At 36.8% G+C, this 23,469-nt stretch overlaps 2 protein-coding genes across 3 annotated transcripts; one reads left to right on the top strand and one right to left on the bottom strand.

The window, feature by feature from the left end:
• The first annotated feature begins 7 nt into the window (after nucleotides 1-7).
• On the top strand, nucleotides 8-11,959 carry LOC128191245 (uncharacterized). Its single transcript, XM_052863336.1, has 11 exons — nucleotides 8-189; nucleotides 3,428-3,686; nucleotides 4,052-4,167; nucleotides 4,281-4,389; nucleotides 4,631-4,766; nucleotides 4,934-4,952; nucleotides 7,413-7,577; nucleotides 8,635-8,893; nucleotides 9,114-9,229; nucleotides 10,862-10,970; nucleotides 11,257-11,959. The coding sequence occupies exons 1-11, from the start codon at nucleotides 46-48 to the stop codon at nucleotides 11,391-11,393; spliced, it is 1,569 nt and encodes a 522-aa protein (XP_052719296.1). The 5' UTR covers nucleotides 8-45; the 3' UTR covers nucleotides 11,394-11,959.
• Nucleotides 11,960-12,115: 156 nt separating this feature from the next.
• On the bottom strand, nucleotides 12,116-23,032 carry LOC128191569 (cubilin-like). 2 transcript variants are annotated; one of them, XM_052863699.1, is made up of 6 exons: nucleotides 22,968-23,032; nucleotides 22,744-22,799; nucleotides 13,947-14,028; nucleotides 13,599-13,735; nucleotides 13,280-13,441; nucleotides 12,116-13,053 (listed from the first exon to the last, which is right to left on the bottom strand). In XM_052863699.1, exons 1-6 carry the CDS (start codon nucleotides 22,982-22,984, stop codon nucleotides 12,713-12,715), a joined length of 795 nt encoding a protein of 264 aa, XP_052719659.1. In that variant the 5' UTR covers nucleotides 22,985-23,032; the 3' UTR covers nucleotides 12,116-12,712. The 2 variants fall into 2 exon arrangements, with proteins under 2 accessions (XP_052719659.1, XP_052719658.1); XM_052863698.1 differs by having other exon boundaries at nucleotides 13,947-14,031; nucleotides 22,968-23,026.
• Between the last annotated feature and the right edge of the window lie 437 nt (nucleotides 23,033-23,469).

Here is a 23,469-nt window from a genome sequence, read left to right as displayed (position 1 = left end):
TAAACGTTTAAAAGACCTAAATTTTTTTATTTACTTCCGTCAACCATGCGTCGACAACAAGCACTTTTCAATGTAAATTTTTCCCTTTTAGTGACAGTTGTTGCCCTCTTACCCTTATTAGGAGCTTTAACTTGTATCGTTTTATCGATCTTACTGAATTTTAAGGAATCAACATGGACGCATTGTCGGGTAAGTATAATAGGAGAATCGTATGCAGTAAGCCAGGAAACCCGAATTTCCTCTTGCCACTTCTGATTAAGGTACCCGATGTACAATTGAGCCAGAGAGCTCGGGATTTTCCGGGATGAGCTCGGTAGATTACGGAGCTTGAAATAAATTTTCAAAAAGTTGCACTATTTTTGATCTGACCTAATAAACGATAAAGAATAAACAATTGATGCATAAAGTCAAGCAATATTTTTTTTCTTAATTTTGAAACGAGTTATTTTAACTTTTCCCCCTTACGGTGATTGTGACGTTGTAGCAGCTTTACGTCATTTGCCGTTATATGACTTTTTTTTTTCCCGCGGCGCTCTTGCAATAAAGTGAAGAAAAACTCCTAATATATAGAGTAAAAGTTGCAGTGCACCAGTCACGTATTTCGTCGAAAAATACTGAGTAAGTCGTTTTAATCATTGATTTCGTAGATATTGTGACTGTGCACAACTTGAATTGGGGTAGTCTGGTAATCGTACGGGCCTATTCAATTTGTTCAATTTTTTCTATACCTAATTTCATTATACATACGGATTTCGGACCTAACATTTGTATAACGGCGTATTTGCTACTAACTATTTTTAATAAGTACATGTACCATGCATACGGATTTCGTGGTTCAAATGCTTGTACACGTTTATTGTAATTATTGTGTTAAAACATATCCTTGTTATTTTCCGTAAAACAAGTTAACAAGAGTCAAATAATGGAATTTCTAATCATTGATTCATTTTTCATCGGGATTTCAAACAATTTTCTTCCCTTGCATTTCATATTACATATATGTACATGAACGGTACTTTTTTTTTGCTCTTTTTCAAAATCGCTGGATTTTATATCATTCAAATAATACTATAAGATACTGATTCCGATTGCTTTAAAGTCAATTCGTTTCATTTTGCTGTTTACATGTACATAAAAGAGGCGCGTCACCATCCAATGAAATCAAATACTCGAAATTTGATCGACAGGTTCAGCCAGATAGCCGATACACACATGTCCGATGCATGTTATGTGTGGTATTTGTACACAATCTTATCGTGTAAAAAATGCTTGCTTACTACAACATCACAGCGTCATTTATGGTTGATTCATATTTTGTTATAACTGTGTAAAGCATGTTGATGTATTGTGCATTCCACAATTGTAGCGATACGGAACATCGTAGTCAGACTTTATCGTCAGTCTCCATTTTAAAACTGACTTAATTTTTTTGTTGAAAAAAAGTACAATTTTGAGTAAAAGATAATACAATGTATATTGTTTTCTACGAGTAAAAGGTTTGAAATGAATTCTAATAAACATTTCACACAGTTCTCGCACGCTTTGTTCGTAACGCTTTACACACCTGATGTGACCCGCAATTCACGACTTCGTTGTAGTAGTAACAATATTTTTTGTGCAAGCATTTTGCTGAATAAAAAAACCTGAACAATTTAGATTTTCCATTCTAAAATTACAAGTTCTCAATCGTAAAGGAATAGAAAACAGGAAAATTACTAGGTAACGGAAATATGCGTTGGATCATAAATGCGACGGCTGACGTGGGGGGGGGGGGGGGGGCGTAAAAATCGTGTGAGTCGTCATGGTCATTGTAAAACAAAAAATTCGCAAAAATAAAAAAAAAAAAGCTATTTGGAAAGGTAATCAATTTATTTAAAAACTTAATTTTTATTAGAATATGTTGGCAATTTTTATTTGATAAATAGTATAAATGATTACACATGTTTTCTTCAAAGAAAAGTAGTATTTTACCATGTGTGATTTGCATAGCTAGAGTTACTTCCCCTTAGTGATTTGGCGGGAAAAACATCTATTTTTAGAAGCTACATATCCTTACCTATCAAACGAGTACATTTAATATATACCTTAACAGGCATCATTTTTTGGTCAATTGTACATCGGATACCTTAAGCAAAGACTAATTAAAATGAATAAATTATATCAAAAAAAATACTTTATCGAATTCAACAATATTTTATCGTACATTGCCATAATTTCCCTTTAACCCTAATCTGTTTTGGACTTTTAGTGCAATAGTTTCAGTAACTTCCTGAGTAAATATTAAGATGGTGCGGGACTTCTGTGGATATTAATGTGGATTAAAGTACATTATAATTAAAATACTTTCACTAGTATCGAATTTTCGAACTTTACATTATGTATCCAAGAAATACGTTTTTAAAAAGTGTGGAAAAGAAAATTTTTAAAAACCCTAGCAGGATTCAAACTCATGACTTACAAATTCGCAGCGAACCCTCTAACTCGCACTACGCTTTCTTCCTTTGACTTCAATTTTTAGAGACAACTCTGTACATGTCTACAAAATAATGACAATCCTAAATTAAAAATGTAGATGCTCATGCATGAAGCGATTTAGCATAGTAAGTGATTGTTTAATTAATGGTTTGTGTCTTGCAAATGATAAATGTAATATGTTCGTTTGCAGTAAAATGTGTTCACCCTAGATGCCGTTCAAATTAGTTTCCGTTTGCCCTTGGTCAGTTTGATACAGTTCCCTCTACGTATATATCTCATTTAGAAATTAAATGATTAATTGTGTTGTGCTTGCATGGGTATATAAATTCTTCAAAGATGTAATAGGTGCTGATCCGCTTCTCACCTTCAAAGTGGGCCAATTAATGTCTCAATTTTTTAAAACTGTTTTAAAACATCAAGCAAACCGTAAAAAAAAACCAAAAACAAACATGAGAGTTATCTATAATGTATGGCAATAAAATCAAGCAATTAGCCCAATAATGAATAATAATTTTATTATTTAATTGCTCGCCCACTCGTACCTTTTTTTTACTGGATGTCCAACGAACAAGAAATGATATTGGTGTGGCTTAAAAGTAAAATAAAATTTATCATTGAAAAAGTTCAGAGTACCGTAAATGAAATAAAGATTTTTCTCTTAAAATGATATGGTTTATGAATGAGGTTTAGGTGGAGCGAACAAGGTCTAGGGCGAACAATAATTAGAGCACAGAGACTATGGGTGAACGGGCTCAGGCGAACAGGTAGATAGGGCGAATGAACCCAATACCATAAGTGACAGATCTGATTAAATCAGATAACACTGTTGGTAATATTTAATGAAAATAAAACTATTAAGAGTAAAATTTGGGGATTCAACTAATATCTAGATCTGAAATGTTTTGACTACCGTAATTTTACTTACTAACTTATGGTTATTTTTTAATTGCAGGTAGCTAATTATCTTCCGTCCATTAGTTCAGCAATTGGAGGATATGCTCCCCAGAAATATATATGGAGAATATGTATAGCTCTTCATGCAGCACCAAGATTCTTGTTTGCTTTTTCATATTTTGGTTACTATACAAGTTTTCATGTGGGTCCAAGAAACACTTTATACAAAAATCTTGCTAGACTGTGTGTGTTCTTGCATGTTTTGGAGAATACAGCATTAGTGACTCTAACTTATGTTTCCTCAACTGATAATTATGGTAAGTTCGAGAAAGCTAAAACTAAGCTAAAATGGATTTTAAATTACATGTATTGTTTGTTAAACAACATTTATCAGGAAAGCCTTTATTATATGGCCAAATGCATAATAGGATCTGTTACAATCTAAGATTTCTAAAATTCAGTATTTCTACAGGGAATTTTTAACCATATGCATATTGCCTTTATTTGATAAACTGGTAGTGAGTTATTAGATACTGTCACCATTAAAAGGACATTAAGAGTCACGTTTTGAGAGTTTCATGTGAATTTAATTTTAGATTTGAATTGAACATCCTATTTCATTTCATATTACAGAGATGTACATTCTCTATTAATTTACCTACTACACAAATCTCTTTTTCAGCTGTTCACGAAAATATGTTTATAGTATTCATGGTGTGTTCAGAGGGTTACATGTTGTTGTCATGTATACTGTATAAATGGAGTCATGAAAGTAATGGCAGAGTCATGACCAAATCAGTGAGTGAACAGTTTTTATGCATTTTCCATAATTTGCTTTCTTATATTTACACTTTTATTTACATTGCTTTTCTTGTAACAAGAATTGATAGAAATATTATAATTAATGCCAGGAAGTCAGGTCGTACCAGTATAAGAAGAGACTGTTTGTCTTCAATCTAGCCATGTTTTTGACAGCAGTGTACACATTTTTCCGACATGAGTGGTATTGTGAAACAGGAGGTGAGAAAGACTTCAGTACATGTATTTATCTTTTAGCTCACCTGATTTTACTTATTACTTTAATATCATCATAGAATTACTGTAAGCATCATGAATTTTTTTGAAAACGACCTTAGTGTGTTAGCAGCTTTAAAACACAATTTTCCACAAAATTTGACATGTTTTAATGTCCCTTTAAAAGATAATGATGATCAATATATGTAGCAAACGGATGTCTAATATTTTTTTTTGTCTGTTTCAGTTTACTCCATTTTTGCATTGTGTGAATACCTGGTAGTATTTTCTAACATTGCCTTCCACTACACGGCCAAATACGACTTCTCTGACCAACAGGTGTTGCTGGCTGGGGAGGAGAGTGGGGACCACCCCAAAGAAATGTAAGCCCTGTCTACACCCACAGACTTGTTCGGTAATAATTGAGGATTCTATCATCATTCTCGTTTTTAAATGCTTTTTGAAATGTGATAACCAGATTATGTGTGTGTGATATAATTATATTTTTTATTATTAATATAGTGTTCACTAAAATATTGTATATTTTCAGGGTTTTATCGCTTCATCCAGTTTGATTCAGATCAGGCACCCTTTTGTGATGTCCAGTAAAGTGATCTTTGTGATCAGCTTCGAAGAATAAGGCCTTTGTATTGTAAAGGGGGTGGGAAGAGAGCAATATTTGTGATCAGAAGAATATAATGAAATATTATTTTTACAATGAATGTTTCTCTGTAATGATTTTTTTGAAATCAAAAAGGAAAAACAGAATTTCGGAAATTGTGTCCGAACAGGTCTTTCATATCTAATTGTATTCGATACTTTCTACCATTGAATCAAAAAATCTATTAAATCAAAACAATGAAATTTCTTTTTAAATATAAATGAAGTCCGAATTTGTTGTGTACCCAAATGCATGCACTTAAATATAAATGTGAAAACATGATATGCATACTTTCAGGTAGCATAAAAGAAATTAATGGAATTTTACTTTATGCATCAATTTCATTTATCATTATACACACCTGTGCATCACAATACAATGCTGTTTATGTAACAATGCATCCCTACGAGGAATAATCAATTTATCAAGAAGCATGACGTTTGTTAGATTAATGGTTAGATTATGGAGTAGTTGATTTGTGTATGGAGTCACGCCCAACAAACACCGATACATCTACATAACTTGTATACCTTTTGTACAAGAATGGATCAAGAAGAATGGTACTTGTATGATATTAATATTAGCAAAATATATTGGTTCGTTTGATACTGTTTAATGAAACGTTTATGTCTTGTTAATTTTAAAAGCCGATTTGTTACGATAAAAGTGAAATATTTTGTATATCTTTCATATTGAAATCTTGAGAGAAACAAAAATAAAACACTACCTTCAGTTAAAGTGCTTACTAATTTATTATGTACATCCACAAGGGATAGAATGTACCAAAATTTGCATAATAATCAAAGTATCAATTTCAAAATATTCGTTGAATAATTCATATGAAGTAAAATGTGCGCACATGTGGCGTAGCTTTGTAAAGTAATGCCTAACGGCTATTTTCAGTGTGAACTGCACAGTTGAAAACGTTTTGAAAAAGCTCGAACCTACAAAATATTTTAAAATAGACACAGCCTTAACCTTGTCAGACTGCTGTATATATGCGACGCTCTGCATCTCTAAACTAAGAACAAAAAAGGCCGCGCATGCGAAAACGTATGCGATGTGCAGTTTTGCTTTGATTTATGGAAATCCCAAGAAAGGGTATTGAAATTAATTTATCAATCCCCATTTAATGAAAGTCTATGCAACACTTATAGTCGACAGAGAGACGTTAAAGTTGGCGTCTTACCACAGGAGCCTGGAGTTATTCATTTTTCTCGCGATGAAAAAAATGACAAACAACATGAAAACAAAAAATTCAATCCATTGTAAAGTTACCTGAAAAAAGCCCCCCCCCCCCCTCCCCACAAAAAAAAAAACCAAAAAAAAAAAAAAAAACCCGTGGAGAGCCGCGCATGTTTGCGTCGGATTTTTTCACTGATTTACATTCCCCATCGTCTCAAGCCACGGGTTTTGTGTCCATTCTATTTTGTGGAAATATTAATAGAATGGAATTCTATTTTGTGGAATGGACACAAAACCCGTGTCTTGAGACGATGTACATTCCCTTAACCGAACGTTTTGCAAATCATGCACGGTGTAAGGTTAATTGTTGTTACATTGCGGACCAGAAAGACATACGGACAGATACTAGTGGCTGCAGATTTGTAGTTCTACATGTCAACCCGAATTTTACTGAAGATCTACTGATCTGCAGCGAAAAGCCAATTATATCACAACACGTAGTCTGGATGACTGTCTAGATCAGACTTGTCAATGATGTCGTTAAAAACATTTCTAATAAGATTTTTTTCTGTAAGTTTGCAAAAATAAGTGCATTTAAATCGTTTAAAGCATTTAAATGGAATGAGTCACGACCCAATTAACGTTGATTAAGATTTTATTCTGTATCATAATTATACAACTCTAAAAGTTAAAAAAAAATCTACATATTAAAAGAATCAAATATTTAAACATTAAGTGCCTACCATCGTCGGACACCCACGGTTGACTACGCGTCGGTGATGTAGAGAGGAACAATGCGAAATCAACCGTGGATGTCCGATGATGGTGCCTGTGCTCGTATATAGTTGCAAGTCTGCGCATTTTATTTAAAAAAAAAAACAGACCTTCGATATTTTTGCCTGAGGTAAGTGATAAACTGTACATATGTACAAGATAAAGATACTACATAACTACTAACTGTTCAGTCTCTGTTTATCTAAGATACGTATGTGTATATCTAATTTCTTGTCACGTGATTCAATTCACACAGTTCAATATTGTGTTTAATATTGACACACGTCTATATCGAGGAGGTACCTGTCATCGTGTGTTTACACAAGGACTAAAACATTGTTCTTTGGATTAAATGCGAAAGTTTTTAAAAATAAATGTTCAACAATTGAACAACAATCCAAGAGCTTAGTACACCATTGATCAACAGAATATGGAGAAGGAAAAGGCACTGTTTCGTGTACATTTTTCATCTTTAAGCAACGTTGTAGCTGGGTTGCCGTTTTTTGCAACTTTATTTTGTGTGGCATGGTCTGTGTATTTTAATTTTGAAGAATCAACCGCAACACATTGTCGGGTAAGATATTTAAAATTTTTATTTCATGTTCATATATGTTAAATGATTGTAATGCTTAAAACCAGGATCAGAATTCTTTACTCCCTTTAAAAAAACCCCATGAAATAAGAGAATGTTGAAAAAAGAAATTAGAGAATGAGATATGGAACTTGTATATTAAATTGAAAAGATCATCACTTTCATAAAATAAAAGTGAAAAAAAATGCAAGAAAAATAATATATATATATATATATATATATATATATATATATATATATATATATATATATATATATATATATATATATATATATATAGGTTAGTCAGTGGTATGTAACTTAGTTAAAAGTCACTGCCTATTGTAACTCTTGGCTAAGATTAGAGGATCAACGTACTTAACCTAATAAATTATGTAAGAATTTTAGTAATAAGGACCGGTATTACATGTATTTATATATTCATATGTATGTCTTATGCCCCAGTCACACATTCACGGATCAAATGCCGGATTAGCTACGGAAGCGATCCGGAATCATGGCGATATGTATTGACCCGTGGCTTTTCCGTCTGTTATCGTATCCAAACGTAGCAATACTTGTATATAGCTGCGACAATTTTTGAACATGTTGAAAATTCCACTACGGATGAAACCACCGTAGTACTTCCTCAGAAAAACTTACTAAACCGTTTTAGAACGTAGAAGTCCGTTTTAACTCCGTATAAATCCGTAGTAATTCGTATGTATCAATTTGTATCCATTCCGTAGTGCATCCGTACTAACTCCGTATCATTAGATTTTCCTGTGTCAACCGTGGAAAATATTCCGTAGTAGAACCTAGGAGTTGATCCGTGAATGTGTGACTGGGGCATAAGAGAGCAGAGCAGATACGATGCCCATTACAATAAGTCTGAGCGCCCTTGTCAAAAGATATTAAATTTGTTATTACTTGTGTAGAATACACTGACAAGATATTGTGTACTTAGTATAAATACAGTAATTGCGTGCGGTTAAGCATTAGTTTAGCCGAAAGACATGCACATGTACATGTAAATCAACACTTTTTAAAAATTGTGCAGGTACCTAATTACCTCCCCTCTATAAGTGCCGCCATTGGAGGATACATTCCACAGAGAAATGTCTGGAGAATCTGCATTGCTCTCCATGCGTTTCCTAGGTTCCTTATTGCGTTAGCTTACTTTCGTTTCCACATGCAATTTTTAGTGGAGAAATGGAGGAAGTTGTATTCGACACTGGCCGGACTGTGCACTCTTCTACACGTGGTGGAGAATTTTGCGTTAGTTGTGCTCACGTACATTTCGTCTTTAGATGACCGAGGTATTCGATTTGTTGATGATTATTCTTACTCAAGTCAATAATAAACTACAAACAAATTTCAATCTGCAATATTTGAAGCATATTCTAGACATTTAGCTTTTTTGATACAAATGAAATATTTTGATTCATAAAAGTTTCAATTTCGTTTTTAGCTAACATGCATGACTATTGACTTAGCAGATAGGCGCACGCTCTTTTTAAAAAGTGTTTTAATTTATAGAAATTCACGAGAGCATGTTCGTTTTATTCATGGTGACATCTGAGGTCTACATGCTGTTAACCTGTTTGTTGTACCGATGGGGACACACAGTAGGGGGCCGAAAGATGACTCCAAATGTAAGTAAACAATGTAATCAACATAGTGAACACCAAACGGGGGTACTCTTTGAGAGACAGTTTTCTCAAAATTACATATAGGAAAATGAATTTCAAACGAACTGCCTTTTTTAAGACAATGATTAAAACGGTATCGAAACTAAAGATATAGATCAAATTGTAAGATGCAAGGCAATAACTGTCTCTCTGGACGGATTAGGATTTTAAGGATATTAAATTAAGACTGGCAAAGACAGAATTTGCCATATAGTATCTATTTTTTGCTTATCAAGAGATTGCACGTCTAAATGATGCTCTCATTTGTCTACAAAGAGATGCGCTACATACTAATATGCATAACCCGATGCCTTCTGACTTGAAATAAATTGACACATTATGCTCAAACTGAATTAAATTACAATCTAGTTTACTGAACAATAAGTGTATTCAATAGCATCTCTTGATTATAAACGTGTTTTATTTATAGTTAAATTCATGAAATGTAATCAGAAGTATCGAAATAAAATGTATAATCCCTGAGTCAGTGAACAGTTTTAATTAAAAATTAATGGGAAACCTAGGAAACTGGAAATAAAGGCACTAGAGCTAGAGTACTGCATTTAAAACGAACAAATCATTATAATATGATCAATATTCCGACTGTTTCCCTTGTCTGCTGTGTATATAACCTTTAGAGGTTCTATCTCAGATGAAGCCAAAGAAACAAATGACACATCTTTACGTGTCAAAAAAATCTCCGACCTGCTAACTACTAAGCTAACTAATGCACAGAAATAACTTCTCTCTGAATACATGCATGTACAGTGTAGTTTAGTGTGGCTCGATTACTAGTATCGCTGTCTTGCAAATAAAAAAAAACCCACACCCACCCACCCCTCCAAAAAAAAAATAAATTTAAAATTAACGATACATTCTTTTACATGCTGTTTGTACATGTACATGATTATTCTATATCTATGTTACTAGTATTTATGTTTATTTTTCGAGAAATCTATAACGGTTCATTTAACAGCGGACAAAATTGAATAACATCTGTTACCAGTTCTAATCAATGAGTCCGTGTATCAATATCACGCACCCAGCGAACTTTTTGAAAATGATTTCAAATTCCATTTTGCATAGTATTTATTGCACGCTATCGAAATGCCTGCGATAGATAATCTTTTTGCCTCCTCATTCTCCTACCTACACATCAAACAAACATTTACATTGTCAGGTAAGACACGCGTGTATTAATTTGTGATTGACCGAACGTTTTGGTGAAAGTCTGCACGGGTTGCCATCAGAAGTTTATTATAATGCAATGAAAAATTAACTGGTCAAGCTAACTAACACACTGATGGATAGTAATGACAATTTACGTACTTTACGTACTCGCTTAAATTATGAAGATAATTTAAGAGTGATTTAATTAGTGTGATGTGTATTATAAAAAGTGAATGAATGTTTTCTTCGGTAGACCATGCAGACTATTAAGGTAGCTATCAATGCTGAAACAAAACCTTCAAGGGTATATGGTCCACCGCTGCAAGTTTTTTTTTTCAATGTCCGCTACGTACCTTCATATTTGAACAACCAAACTGAATTCGCGACACTGAACACCAATGCAGTTTTCGTTCTGTTTCTTTTCAGGAAATACAATCCTACCACTATAAACTTGGAATGTTTGTGTCAAATTTCATCATTTTCATGATGGCGGTATACATGTATTTTCGACATAACTGGTATTGTGAAAGTGGCGGTGAGTACATTGATCGTCTATAGAGTTCGTTTTTTATATTATAAACATGTAGAATGCGCGGATCCGGATTTTTTCCCCAGAAGGGGTGGTGGTTGGGGTGTCAGACATGTGATTTAATTTTATTTTCCAGAGGAGGGAGTCCAAGACCTATTTTAGGTTACTTTACCAGGAACTGAATAACATTTTCCGGGGGGGGGGGGCGGACCACATGACCCCCTCTAGATCCGCGCATGTATAGGTATAGTGGACTCAGTGGTCTATTGAAGCTCTTTCTCTCTCTTTTCAGTGTACACTGGTTTCGCTGCTTGTGAATACCTTGTGGTGTTCACCAACATCGCTTTTCACTATACAGCAAGACTAGACTTTCACGACCAGTACTTGTCTCTAAAAGGTGAATCTCATCGGACGTCCAAGACGGCCTAGCGTCAATTGAAGCAATGCTTCATCCATTCCAAAATGTTCTGCTTAGAAGGAAGTGATCTGATTTCCCGCTAATAACGACTCACAGGCAACGAAGGGTTTATGACTGAAAGCAATAGCTGGTGTGGATTTCATCCAATATTGTGTGGGATTTATTATAAAAAAAATATTAAAAAGGTTTTTATGTAAATGCTTCGCTAATGAAGGGTTTTGAAAAACCTTATAGTGTGTCACATGAATCGATTTGTGTAATGCAAAAATATAAACATGTGAATTTTTCTTTTATTGCAACTGAAAAAATGACACTAAATTGATTTAACACATTATGATCATGCTGTTAGAATACAAATTTTTTTTTACAGATAACTATATATTTTGGCAGGAATAAACAGCTAAATGTAAAGTGCTGATTGACTAAAATTTAATGCATATCATGTATACTGTGCTCGTTTGTTGAATACTAGCATTTCTATTCCAATATTTCCATTTTTCAGTATCTTTGTCTGCATGTGATAAATCTACGTATCGATTTTGTATTATACAGGCCAATAAATTCATATGGCGTATAATTGGGGTGCAAACGGGATTTGTTTATTTATATTCAAATATTTAATTGTACAATGACTAAAAATTATATAAATATAATTAATAAGGAATCGTTCTTTGAATATTAAGAGGCGAATACCATGTGATAATTTCGGTCGGGGCCTGATCAAATTTATCATAAAGCCCTTCGGGCTTTATTGGATTTGATCACGCCCCGACCAAAAATACCGGTATCACATCATAATACTCAAAGGATTTTTTATTCCTTAATTAAGAGGAATGGTCGGTCGTGACCATTTTATAGATCATATAAATCTCCTTAAACAGAAAATCTCTGTATAGAGATATAAAAAAAACATTCGAACTTTACAGTTTAAATTGACGGATTTTTAAAAAAAATACTAGATAACAGTTTAAAGATTAACAAATCATTTTTCAAAATTTAAGGTAGATCTGATGGTTAATTTTGTTGACCACACAGCCTCCTTAATTATGCAGACTGTAAACGAACTGTAGTTTTCAAGTTTACACCCTTCTTATTTGCTTTCCTGATCATCGAATTAAATTCTATTTACCCAAAAAATCTACATCACACAAAACAGGATAATAATAGAATAAAAACCTTATAATAATTTTGGAACAGTATTTACTACTACATTTACAAATTTCTTTTTTTCGTTAAAATTCCAAGTACATCTATTGTATCCATTACAGTCACCCATGTTACCAAAGCACGATACTTGTACATGTTGCCAAATTATAATTAAAGTAAATGATTAACTTAATCGTTTGTCAGATGCTTTTGATACTAAGCCATTGCTGTTCGAAGTTCCCGCATTCGTCTGACCGTAACAAGATTCCAGTAAGTCTGGTGGTTTGGTTCCAGAGGTCGTTGCACCAGCCGTATTTTCCCGTAAATTGTCTTGTTCTAGTTTTTCTGAAGCCTTCAGAGTTTTCGGTAGATGTAGTCTTGGAAGAATTTTATTTGAGAATTTGGAATTCGGATACTTGTGTTTAAAATACAGTAGAGGCAGAAGCACACCCACGCAGGAAAGACAAACAGTCGTTATAACTATGATGATAATGATTGCACTCTCTGAGGTCAGCTCACTGCTATCTGCAGAACAATCATATAAAAGACGAACTGATAGATATTACCGAAAAAATACCCCATTTCACAAACAAAACAAATTATGAAGAGAAAAAAATCAACAAACTGCCTCCTCAGCTCCTGTAGAATTTCACTTCATAATTTACAATTTACATGGACCCTATCTGTACAACATTACATGGTTATTTAAAAATCTTACGTAATCATTTTCAATTGAACTGTCAACACCTACCTGTTGCGGTCTCATTGGTGTAGAACTTGAGATAAAATCCTCTTCCATTCACCGTGGAATCCGACAAAAATCGCAAAAAGAGATCTGGACCGGAACTTTGTAGTGTTGTGACGTCATTTAGACAACATCCTTGGTACAAAACAGAACTGTTTGAAAAGGGCCCTATTTAGATCGATTGAAAAAAAATATCATTATATTTCAAAAGTTAAAAAGGAATAAACTTTTAAGTCTCCCCAAAGATACTTCCTTTTTTCAACGAGAAATAGATCAAATCAATTTCAAAGTAACTGACACAGGCAAATCAGAGTTATGACCTGACCGTCATGCACTGTTATTTGGTCGAGCTGACAGTACGGCACTTTAGCTGTTGCGAACTCTAGATCACAGTCCAAGAAGTCGATGTAGAGAATAGCCGAACGACTGGTTGCCGTGAGGACCAAATCCAGTGTTAAGTTACTTTTGAAAAATGAAATACAAGTACATGTACATTCAACACAGATTGAATGGGTGGAAATCACATCATTTAGCAGAAAACTTCTTTAAAAAAGACTTTTCTTGGACTAAGTGTGCAAGTTGTTAGAGTTTTTTTACCTTTCAGCATTAGCAAGAGTCACTTTGTTTTCAATAGGGGCATTTTAAGTTTCATTTTTGTAGTTCTAATCATTACCTGGCATATGCTTTTGGATATCCGGGGGAGGAGAAATACGCCGCTGTCCCTGTACCTGTCCGACTGTACTGAATGGCGGTGCCTGCTTAATTAATATTTATATATAATTTATATATAATACTTTTTGAGACACCACGTCACAAGATGGCGATTAAAATGTTTTGTTAAATTGTTTGTATCAATTTGTGTGTGTGTGTGTGTGTATGTGTATATATATATATATATATATATATATATATATATATATATATATATATATATATATATATATAAAATCATAGCTCAGTCGGGCTTGTGAACCGCAGATTACTTAAACAATAAAATGCTTTCTATGGTGATTCATTCGGGATATGAAGGTAGCGACATTGCGTTAGCGGGTTATGTAAATTTTTCCTGCAATGATCGCTACCTTCATAACCTGCATGAATCATCAAAGAAAGTGTAACGTTTCTGAGTTCGATATGGGATTCGGCTGCTCTGCCTGAGCAAATCAAAGAGTGAATTAAATGATCTATTTCCTCAATCACAGATTTTTAATTTGAAATATATACATATAATATCCCCCGGTTCTCTGTGGCGCACGCACTTCAAACTACGATTGCGTATGCTGCTCGGAGACAGGAGCGCACGCGCCGTTCCGGGACTGTAGCGTACTAACTACAGTCAACAAGCCAATTTGTATATTTATTACTCCAAATATTCACCTATAGTCTCGAAAGCCTATTACAGGCACGTAAGACTACAGACAGGTTATTCTTACCAACCTTAATTTCTTTCCTGGCTTCGATGTGTTGATGTCTCGGCCGTCGAACACAGACTCTCCGATCCTACTGATTTTCTCAGCTTATATACCCTTCGGGTATCACGTGATCAGCTGAGGATCGAATCGGAGTAGTACATTAAACCGGAAGTTAGTCAGCACAATTCTACCACAGGGAACCGAAGGGATATTTTTGATTTTGATCATAACTTCGCTTCACAACCCACACCTCCGAGTAATGCGTCCCGCATTCTCACAAATCAATATAAAAAAAGGAACAAGATTAAACAACACTATACATTTTTTTTTTCAATTTTCTGTTTATCTAAGACAGTAACATATATTTTCAGATGCACTACATCTAATTTTCAAAGCAAACATGTAAGGGTTAATAGTAACAACAGTGCAATATCTTTGCTATCTAGCTTGAAATTGACCAAAAGTCATCTTAAAACCACTCTTCATCTTCATGGACTTCTATCACCGATTCTCCACCAACTTGATACGATTTCTGAACTCGATCTAAGCGCCTCCTCTTAGTTCCTTCTGTCTGCGTGTCAACATTTACTCCCGTTGAAGTTAAGGTCTGGGTAGATGCGTCCACGGTAAGTATACCAGCTTGAACAGGAACAGCCCTTAAGGTGCTCGGTTTGGATGCAGAAGTAGTAATGGTGAGGTCTTTAGCTGCTCGCTCACGTGGAGTTATCATCGGAGTCGCAAAAGGACTTGGAGCAGTTGGAACAACGGCATCAGGACTCACTATGGCCTTTGCTCTAGGAACATAAACTGGAAGTGGTCTCGTGGGTTTCCTCTTCGTCACTTCTGGGGTAACAGGGATTGTGCGCAGGATGTCAGATTCACCTACCACGTCAGAGAGACTCCCAGGATCCAATGATTCCCACTCATGATCAGACTCGCTTTCTGCTTGTACGGTTCCAGAACTACCACCGTGCCGTGTTCTCTCGTGTCTCTGCATATCACTCTTCTTGTTGGTGGCGTAATCACACTGCGTACACTCAAATCTTTTCTGGCGACGCTTCCTTCCACACTCTATAACATGTTTTTCCCAGAAATTCTCTTCCATAATGCGCTCATTGCACATAGGACATCGGTGTCCCTCTTTTCTAGCAGTGCTCTTAGTGTTAACCATTTCCTACAACATAAAATAACAAAACCAAACATTGAATTCTGTCTGCTCACTATTTACACAATTTAAACAATACAGATATTATAACTGAACTATATTTTGTATTCTACCACAAAATCATCATGCCAAGCAGGTGCGCGTTTCTGGCGCAGGGGTCTACTTTTAAGGTCTGCGCTCGCGCTTTCTAAATCATTATCACACAAATTCGCATTGTCATCAACAGCATGCAAGTTGTCAGCCTCACACTCTATTTCATCTCTCTATACTGACAGTTCTTGTTCTTCACCTGTCAATATCTGAGATTTACACTTTCGCATGCGATCGCAATGAATAACACCACTCTTGCCTCGAAATCCGCATGCTACTATGTAAAGAAAATCAGACAACTTTTTCTCTATGACAAAAGGACCTTTCCAAAACGATGTCAGTTTTGGCGAACAGCCGCTTTTTCTAACCGGAAAATACACATAGACCTTTTCACCGGGTTCAAATATTGACCATGCTACTTTCGCATCATGATATTTCTTCTGGCGTAGCATCTCTTTTTCTGTATGTTCTCTAACAATTTTGTGCGCGGTTTCCAGGCGTTCACGCAAAATCCATACCCACTGATTAGAAGGAATGTCTTTTATATCAGATGGCATCTCGTACATCAGGTCTAACGGAGTAGTCGCCTCTCTACCCAACATCAACATGTTTGGGGAGAAGTTAGTTGTCTCGTGCGCTGTGGATCTGTAAGCCATTAATAAATAAGGGAGATACACATCCCAGTCACGCTGGTTTTCTTGAACGTAGGCACTGAGCATCGAGAGCAGTGTACGGTTAAATCGTTCGACCATACCATCTGATTTCGGGTGATAAGGGGTGGTACGTGTTTTTCTAATACCCAATAACCGACACATTTCAGAAAACAGCTTGCTCTCGTATTGGCGCCCTTGATCAGAATGCAGAACTGATGGTACGCCAAATCTGGCTATAACTTGCTCCATGATTGTGCTTGCTACGGTTTCAGCATCCATACTTTGTAGAGCGAAAGCCTCTGTCCACTTTGTAAAATAATCGGACACTACAAGTATATGGCGATTTCCTCTGTCCGTCTCTGGCAATTCGCACAATATATCAGTTGCAATCCTCTCCATTGGAGTACCGGAACCAGCAATTTGCATAGGAGCTCTTTGCTTTGGATTTGGATTCTTGCGCATGGTGCATTTTTCACAACCGGAAATATACTGATGGACATCTTTCTGAAGCCCAGGCCAGTAATACCTTTGCCTTATTTTGGCCAGAGTCTTCGTAACACCTAAGTGTCCTGATGTATGGCTGTCATGGCACATATTAAGGACTCTCCGACGCTCTTCATTGGGGATAATAGCCTGGAATGTTTCCTTGCCTGAGGGTATCAGTATCCACTTTCGCATTAACAGCCCCTCTTTTATGCACAGGCGATCAAATTGATTCCAGAGTGATTTCACTACAAACCCTTGCTGCGTTATCTTAGAGTTACAAGGTCTTTTCCCACTTTCAACCCAAGAACGAACCAACTGAATGTCCTTGCTTTCACTCTGCGCTTTTTTCAAAGTATGGTCATCTTTCTCGCTCGAGTCTAGATTTGCGTACACAGTTCGAACTTTTTGCACTGTTTCAGGTTCGAAACCACACTGGGGACATGGTATTATACGGAGTGCATCTGCGTTACAATGCTTTCGACCAGGGCGGTGCTCAATCTCAAAGTCGTACGTACTGATCACTTCCAGCCACCTCGCCATTTGACCTTCCGGATCCTTAAATCGTAACAGCCATCTCAGTGATCCGTGGTCTGTCCTGATAAGAAAATGACATCCATAAAGGTAGTGTCGAAAATGCTTGATGAAGTGAACAACCGCCAATAATTCTCTCCTGGTAACGCAATATCGCTTTTCAGCTTTAGACAAGGTTCGGCTTGCATATGCAATCACGCGTTCTTTATCATCAATTTTCTGCGAAAGCACAGCACCGATTGCCGTTCCACTGGCATCCGTATCTAGTATAAATTGCTTTGTTACATCAGGTAATGCTAAAATTGGCGCACTGACCAATCGATCACGCAACACCTCAAAAGCTTCCTGGGTCTCTTTCGTCCATTGAAACTTCCTTCCCTTCTCAGTGAGTCGATGCAGGGGCTTGGCTATGGAAGCAAAGTCTCGTATGAAGCGCCTGTAGTAGCTGCAAAGGCCAAGGAAAGATCGAATTTCTGAGACATTACTTGGTATCGGCCAATCAGCAACTGCTTTTACCTTTTCCGGATCAGTAGCAATACCATCCTGAGATATTATATGCCCAAGGTACGAAACCTTCTTTGCAAAAAGGTTGCACTTTTTAGCCTTTAGTTTGAGACCTGCCTGTCGCAAACGCTTGAACACCTCTCCGAGATTTTCTAGCATGTCTTCAAACGATTTCCCGACAACAATTATATCGTCCAGATATACCAAGCACTTGTCCCATTGAAGGCCTGCAAGCACTGTCTCCATGAGACGTTCGAAAGTGGCAGGTGCGCAACACAAACCGAAGGGCATAACCCTAAACTGATATAACCCTTTGCGCGTAACAAAGGCAGTCTTCTCCTTGTCTCCTTTTTCCATGCCGACCTGCCAGTACCCACTGCTGAGATCTAGTGTAGAAAACATAGCATGCCCTGAAAGATGGCCAAACGCTTCCTCTATCTTTGGAAGTGGATACGCATCTTTCACTGTAACTTCGTTTAATCGACCATAGTCAGCGCAAAAGCGCATTGTCCCATCTTTCTTACGAACTAGGACAACGGGTGATGCCCATGGGCTGATAGATGTTTCGATTACCCCTTTATCAACCATTTCATTGACTTGCTTATCAACCTCTTGAGATAAATGTAGAGGGATTCGTCGAGGCGCCTGTTTGATAGGACGAGTTCCTAGTTCAGTATTTATCTTGTGTTTCACAACATGTGTCCGCCCTAAATCATAGTTCGATGTTGCGAACAAATCCTCGTTTTTGTGCAAGAATAGTTCTACCTTCGAAAACAGCGCAGGAGACAGATTAAGTTTGCACCTGTCAAACAACTCCCGCAAATCACTGCGTAATCCCTTAGCACTATTTTCAGCCTCACCCGCGGAAGCATTTTGTTCTTCCACTGCAGTCATTTTTGCAATCAAAGTACCACCATGAATTTGCTGAACGCTCTCAGTGATATTCATGAGACAAACTGGCACAATATTATGTCCCTTTACCAAAGTTCGTCCAACCAATGCACGTCCACTCTCAAGAAACTTTGGCTCGGCCTCTACCAAATAGTCTGCGGAACCAAATGTATTTTCTCCCGGTACCTTAGCCTGAATTACAACTTCACTTCTCGGTGGCAGGCACACATCCTTATCCGCTGTTACCCTATAGCACCCTAATGTAATATTCCCATGAGAAGCGACACTCCTCATTATTCAATTTCAGAGAACTTCGTTCGAAGTTTATATCTCCTTTGCATGCTCTAAGAAAATCAAGACCCAGTATCCCGTCTACACTAATATCCGCTACCATTAGTTTCACCGTTTCCCTCGACCTTCCTATCTTTATAACGAAATCGGCTTTTCCATACTGACAAAGTCTTGAGCCACTGGCACTCGTTATAACTTGTCTACTCTCCTCTAATACGGGCTTGTCTGGTAGTTTGTCATATATTCTCTTAGACAACAAAGTCAGGGATGCACCAGTATCAATGAGAAGTTTTGTTTTGAGGCCGTTTACTTCTGAATCTATAAAAATACCCGCTTCTTCACATAAGTTGCTTGCCCCTACATTTCCTTTAGAACTCTTTCGATTTTTCCGCCTCTGCTTACCGCGAATTCGACGCGCATTCCCCTCTTTAGGCTGCTCACTGCGTCGAGTACTATTATCGCGCTCTCTCTTCAATTTGGGACAATTTCTACGGATGTGTCCTTCTTCTGAGCATTTGTAACACTTCACTTTCCCGCTTCTTTGTGTATTGGCAAATCTGTGACCTTCAAGAACGCTTTGATTTTTACCATTCTCCTCAATGCGCTTCTCTAACGATTCTATCTTATCCTGAAGTGTCCGCATCATTTCAAATAAATCTTTGGACTGCGATTCATTCTCACTAGTGGGTTTTGTGAAGTTCACACTGTGCACGTGGCTTCTCTTTTCAGTCTTGTAATATGCGTCCAACTCAACTGCTAAGCGTATTGCTTCATTTAAATTCTGAGGTCTACTTTGCTTTAAGCGCAATCGCATGTCGGAATCTACCAGCGCATCTATAAATGCCTCTTTTCCAAGTGTTTCTCTTACCTCCATTAGTACTGAAGGATAAGCCAGACAAGTAAGTCTCCTAATTGCTTGACCTAGTTCTGTCAGTGTTTCCGAAGCTTTCTGTCGTCTCTCTTTCAACTGCGCACGGTAAAGCTCAGTTTCATTCGGCGGCGCAAATCGCTCCTCCAGTGCTTCAACCAACAGATTATACTGTTGTCCCGTCTCTGACGAGACATTCCCAAGCACCCCTTGCGCAGCACCTCGCAATGATACGGCTAAATAGAGTCCTTTCTCTCTATCAGACCAGTTATTAATGGCCGCACAAGCGTCAAAATGAGACTTGTAATCAATCCAAGAATGACTACCGTCAAAAGTCGCAGGTTTTATATTGCATTTTGTTGCATTCCTGTCGGTGGTGATTGGCATTTGCGTAGGCGGACGACTGTTAAAACTCCTTCGCGCAAAGTCGTTATTTCGTCTCTGGCCCACAGAATCTGTAACTGTACTCAATTCACCTGTAGCTAATTGTTGTTGCGCTTGCGCTGGCACTTGTATCTGCGAATGCACTTGCAGTGGTAAATGGTGTTGCGCATGCATACGATTTTCTTGCGGCGCACTCGCCGTTTGTAGATGCGCATTTGATGCGTTTGATAGCCTATCAGTCACGGCTACCGGCGCATCCGCTTGATACTGTTGCGCACTTTCATTATGTGCATTATGAGCAGAAGCAGACTTTCGTTGTGCCGTTTTTCTTAAAGTAACACCATCAATGTAACTACCCTCCGCCTGAGAGTTTTCCGTTTGCCTTAAATTCAAGCTCACCACTGTATCGTCCGCAATTCCTTCAGGTAAGCATTCCCGAACTACAACTTCCTTGGGTATAGTAGCAATGCCAGAATCGCGCATCGATCTATTTCTCACTACTGGTGTCGACTGCTTTTCTATTTCAAGGCGCAATCGCTCACAACTCTGTTCAAGGAAAGAGATTTCCTCATCCAGCATTTCATCCATTGCGCTCATCATTTAACAAATAAAAGAGAAACAAACAAACAGTACTCTATTTTAACAACTAATTTTAAATGTGATTATTTCTTTTTTTTGCCGAATCCCACCGCTCGCTGCCACCAAATTTATGTAACGTTTCTGAGTTCGATATGGGATTCGGCTGCTCTGCCTGAGCAAATCAAAGAGTGAATTAAATGATCTATTTCCTCAATCACAGATTTTTAATTTGAAATATATACATATAATATCCCCCGGTTCTCTGTGGCGCACGCACTTCAAACTACGATTGCGTATGCTGCTCGGAGACAGGAGCGCACGCGCCGTTCCGGGACTGTAGCGTACTAACTACAGTCAACAAGCCAATTTGTATATTTATTACTCCAAATATACACCTATAGTCTCGAAAGCCTATTACAGGCACGTAAGACTACAGACAGGTTATTCTTACCAACCTTAATTTCTTTCCTGGCTTCGATGTGTTGATGTCTCGGCCGTCGAACACAGACTCTCCGATCCTACTGATTTTCTCAGATTATATACCCTTCGGGTATCACGTGATCAGCTGAGGATCGAATGGGATGAGTACATTAAGTTAATCAGCACAATTCTACCACAGGGAACCGAAGGGATATTTTTGATTTTGATCATAACTTCGCTTCAAAAGCATTTTATTGTTTATATTAACATCTTTCTTTAACTAATTAATAAACTGATGATGAAAAAGTTAGTAAAATTCACTAAATTACTGTTAATGTGCACAAGTACGTTAGCTAAAAGAAACAGCCAAATCGTTCCTGTGACACTTTGAGTCTGGCATCATGATTATTTCATGCAGTCCGTGATTTTACTTAGGTCGCTGTAGGTTCAGACCAATCGATAAACAGGGCGTGTCAATTTCAGTCCATTCACTTTCAGCCGCTGTAGATTTCGACCAATCGATAAATGGGGCGTGTGGATTTCAGTCTGGCTGTTTCTATAGAGCTATGAATTAACTATAACCTTCCGTAAGAAATCGAGGAAATTATACTTTGTAGATGTAAATATTATAAATGATGAAAAAAGGATTTAAAAAAAAGTTCCATAAACTTAAAGAGCCCTCTCCTTGTTGTAAATAATATATTACAATGCCATACAATGCCAGTTAACTTTAACAACAGTTATAGTCCACTTAACAGGCACCTAGCATCAAGCCCCCCCCCCCCCCCACTTTTTCTTGCAGCAACTAATTTTTTAAAATTTAGATATTAAAAATTGAATTATCATGGAGTTGCCCCCCCCCCCCACTCTTTTTGGAGGATGTAAAAAATTGATATGAAAAGAAGAAAATTAGGATTGAAATTGAAGTTATATACTACGCCAGCAAATTTGAATTGCATACTTCATTTATCATAATTAAGTACATATTTTTAATTTTCTGCTGATTTGAGAAACTATTTCAAGGTGTAGTGAGTCACCTTAAAATGCACCATGCCTGTAATACATACATGTAGCTCTACTAAATACTCTACTGAATCACGGCAAACAATTTCTCATGGTACCAAGTTAATATCATTTATACAAAAATATGACAAAATGAGCAGAGAGAAAGTAAAAAATATAATTGACATATATACCTGTGGCAAGGCTGAATTGAAGCACCATAATTGCTGCCAAAGGACGTATATATATGCTGAAAAAATAAGATTAAAATCCAAAATTTCTTTGAAACATAGTTATACAAATTTCCCGCACAAATCAAATCAACAATGCCTAGCTGCAATAATGTAGCCCTCTCCGATTTTTTTATAAAAATCGGGAGAGGGCTACATTATTGCAGCTAACAATGCCCAAAGCATACATATTCCTTTTCTCCATCTCTGTGTCAATGAGAATGCTGCTTGACCCTATACCGAAAGACCCCGGTTCCCTCCCCCAATCAGTTTTGTTAATTATTAGTTTAATGTAGCGGTTAATAAGTTGGGGATCAATTGGTTCCGGACAATTATTGTCCAGATAGGTGACAGCAAAACTTCATTATGTACGTACGTTCCCATTTGTTTTTCTTGCAGATGTAAGTTTAACACCCCAAACATTCGTTCTTTGATCTGCCCTTCTGCTTTGTTACCTTTGTTAATGAAAGGGATTTTAAAACGTGACATTGGCGCATTTAATGTTCAACTACATATAGTTATCTCTTTTTATATTTATTGCTAAATTTTTTTCATTATCTGAATAAAATGTACTTTTTATACCCACACATTACATGGCCGTAGAGTAATGGAGCCAAGTGAGGAATGCCCCTATTTTGAAACGACAAAAGATCAATTTTATCTGAAATATGACAGTTAGAAAAATGCAAT

The sequence above is a fragment of the Crassostrea angulata genome, chromosome 7, assembly GCF_025612915.1.
Source record: "Crassostrea angulata isolate pt1a10 chromosome 7, ASM2561291v2, whole genome shotgun sequence".
Taxonomy (NCBI): domain Eukaryota; kingdom Metazoa; phylum Mollusca; class Bivalvia; order Ostreida; family Ostreidae; genus Magallana; species Magallana angulata.
This window is presented reverse-complemented; position numbering and strand designations above follow the sequence as displayed.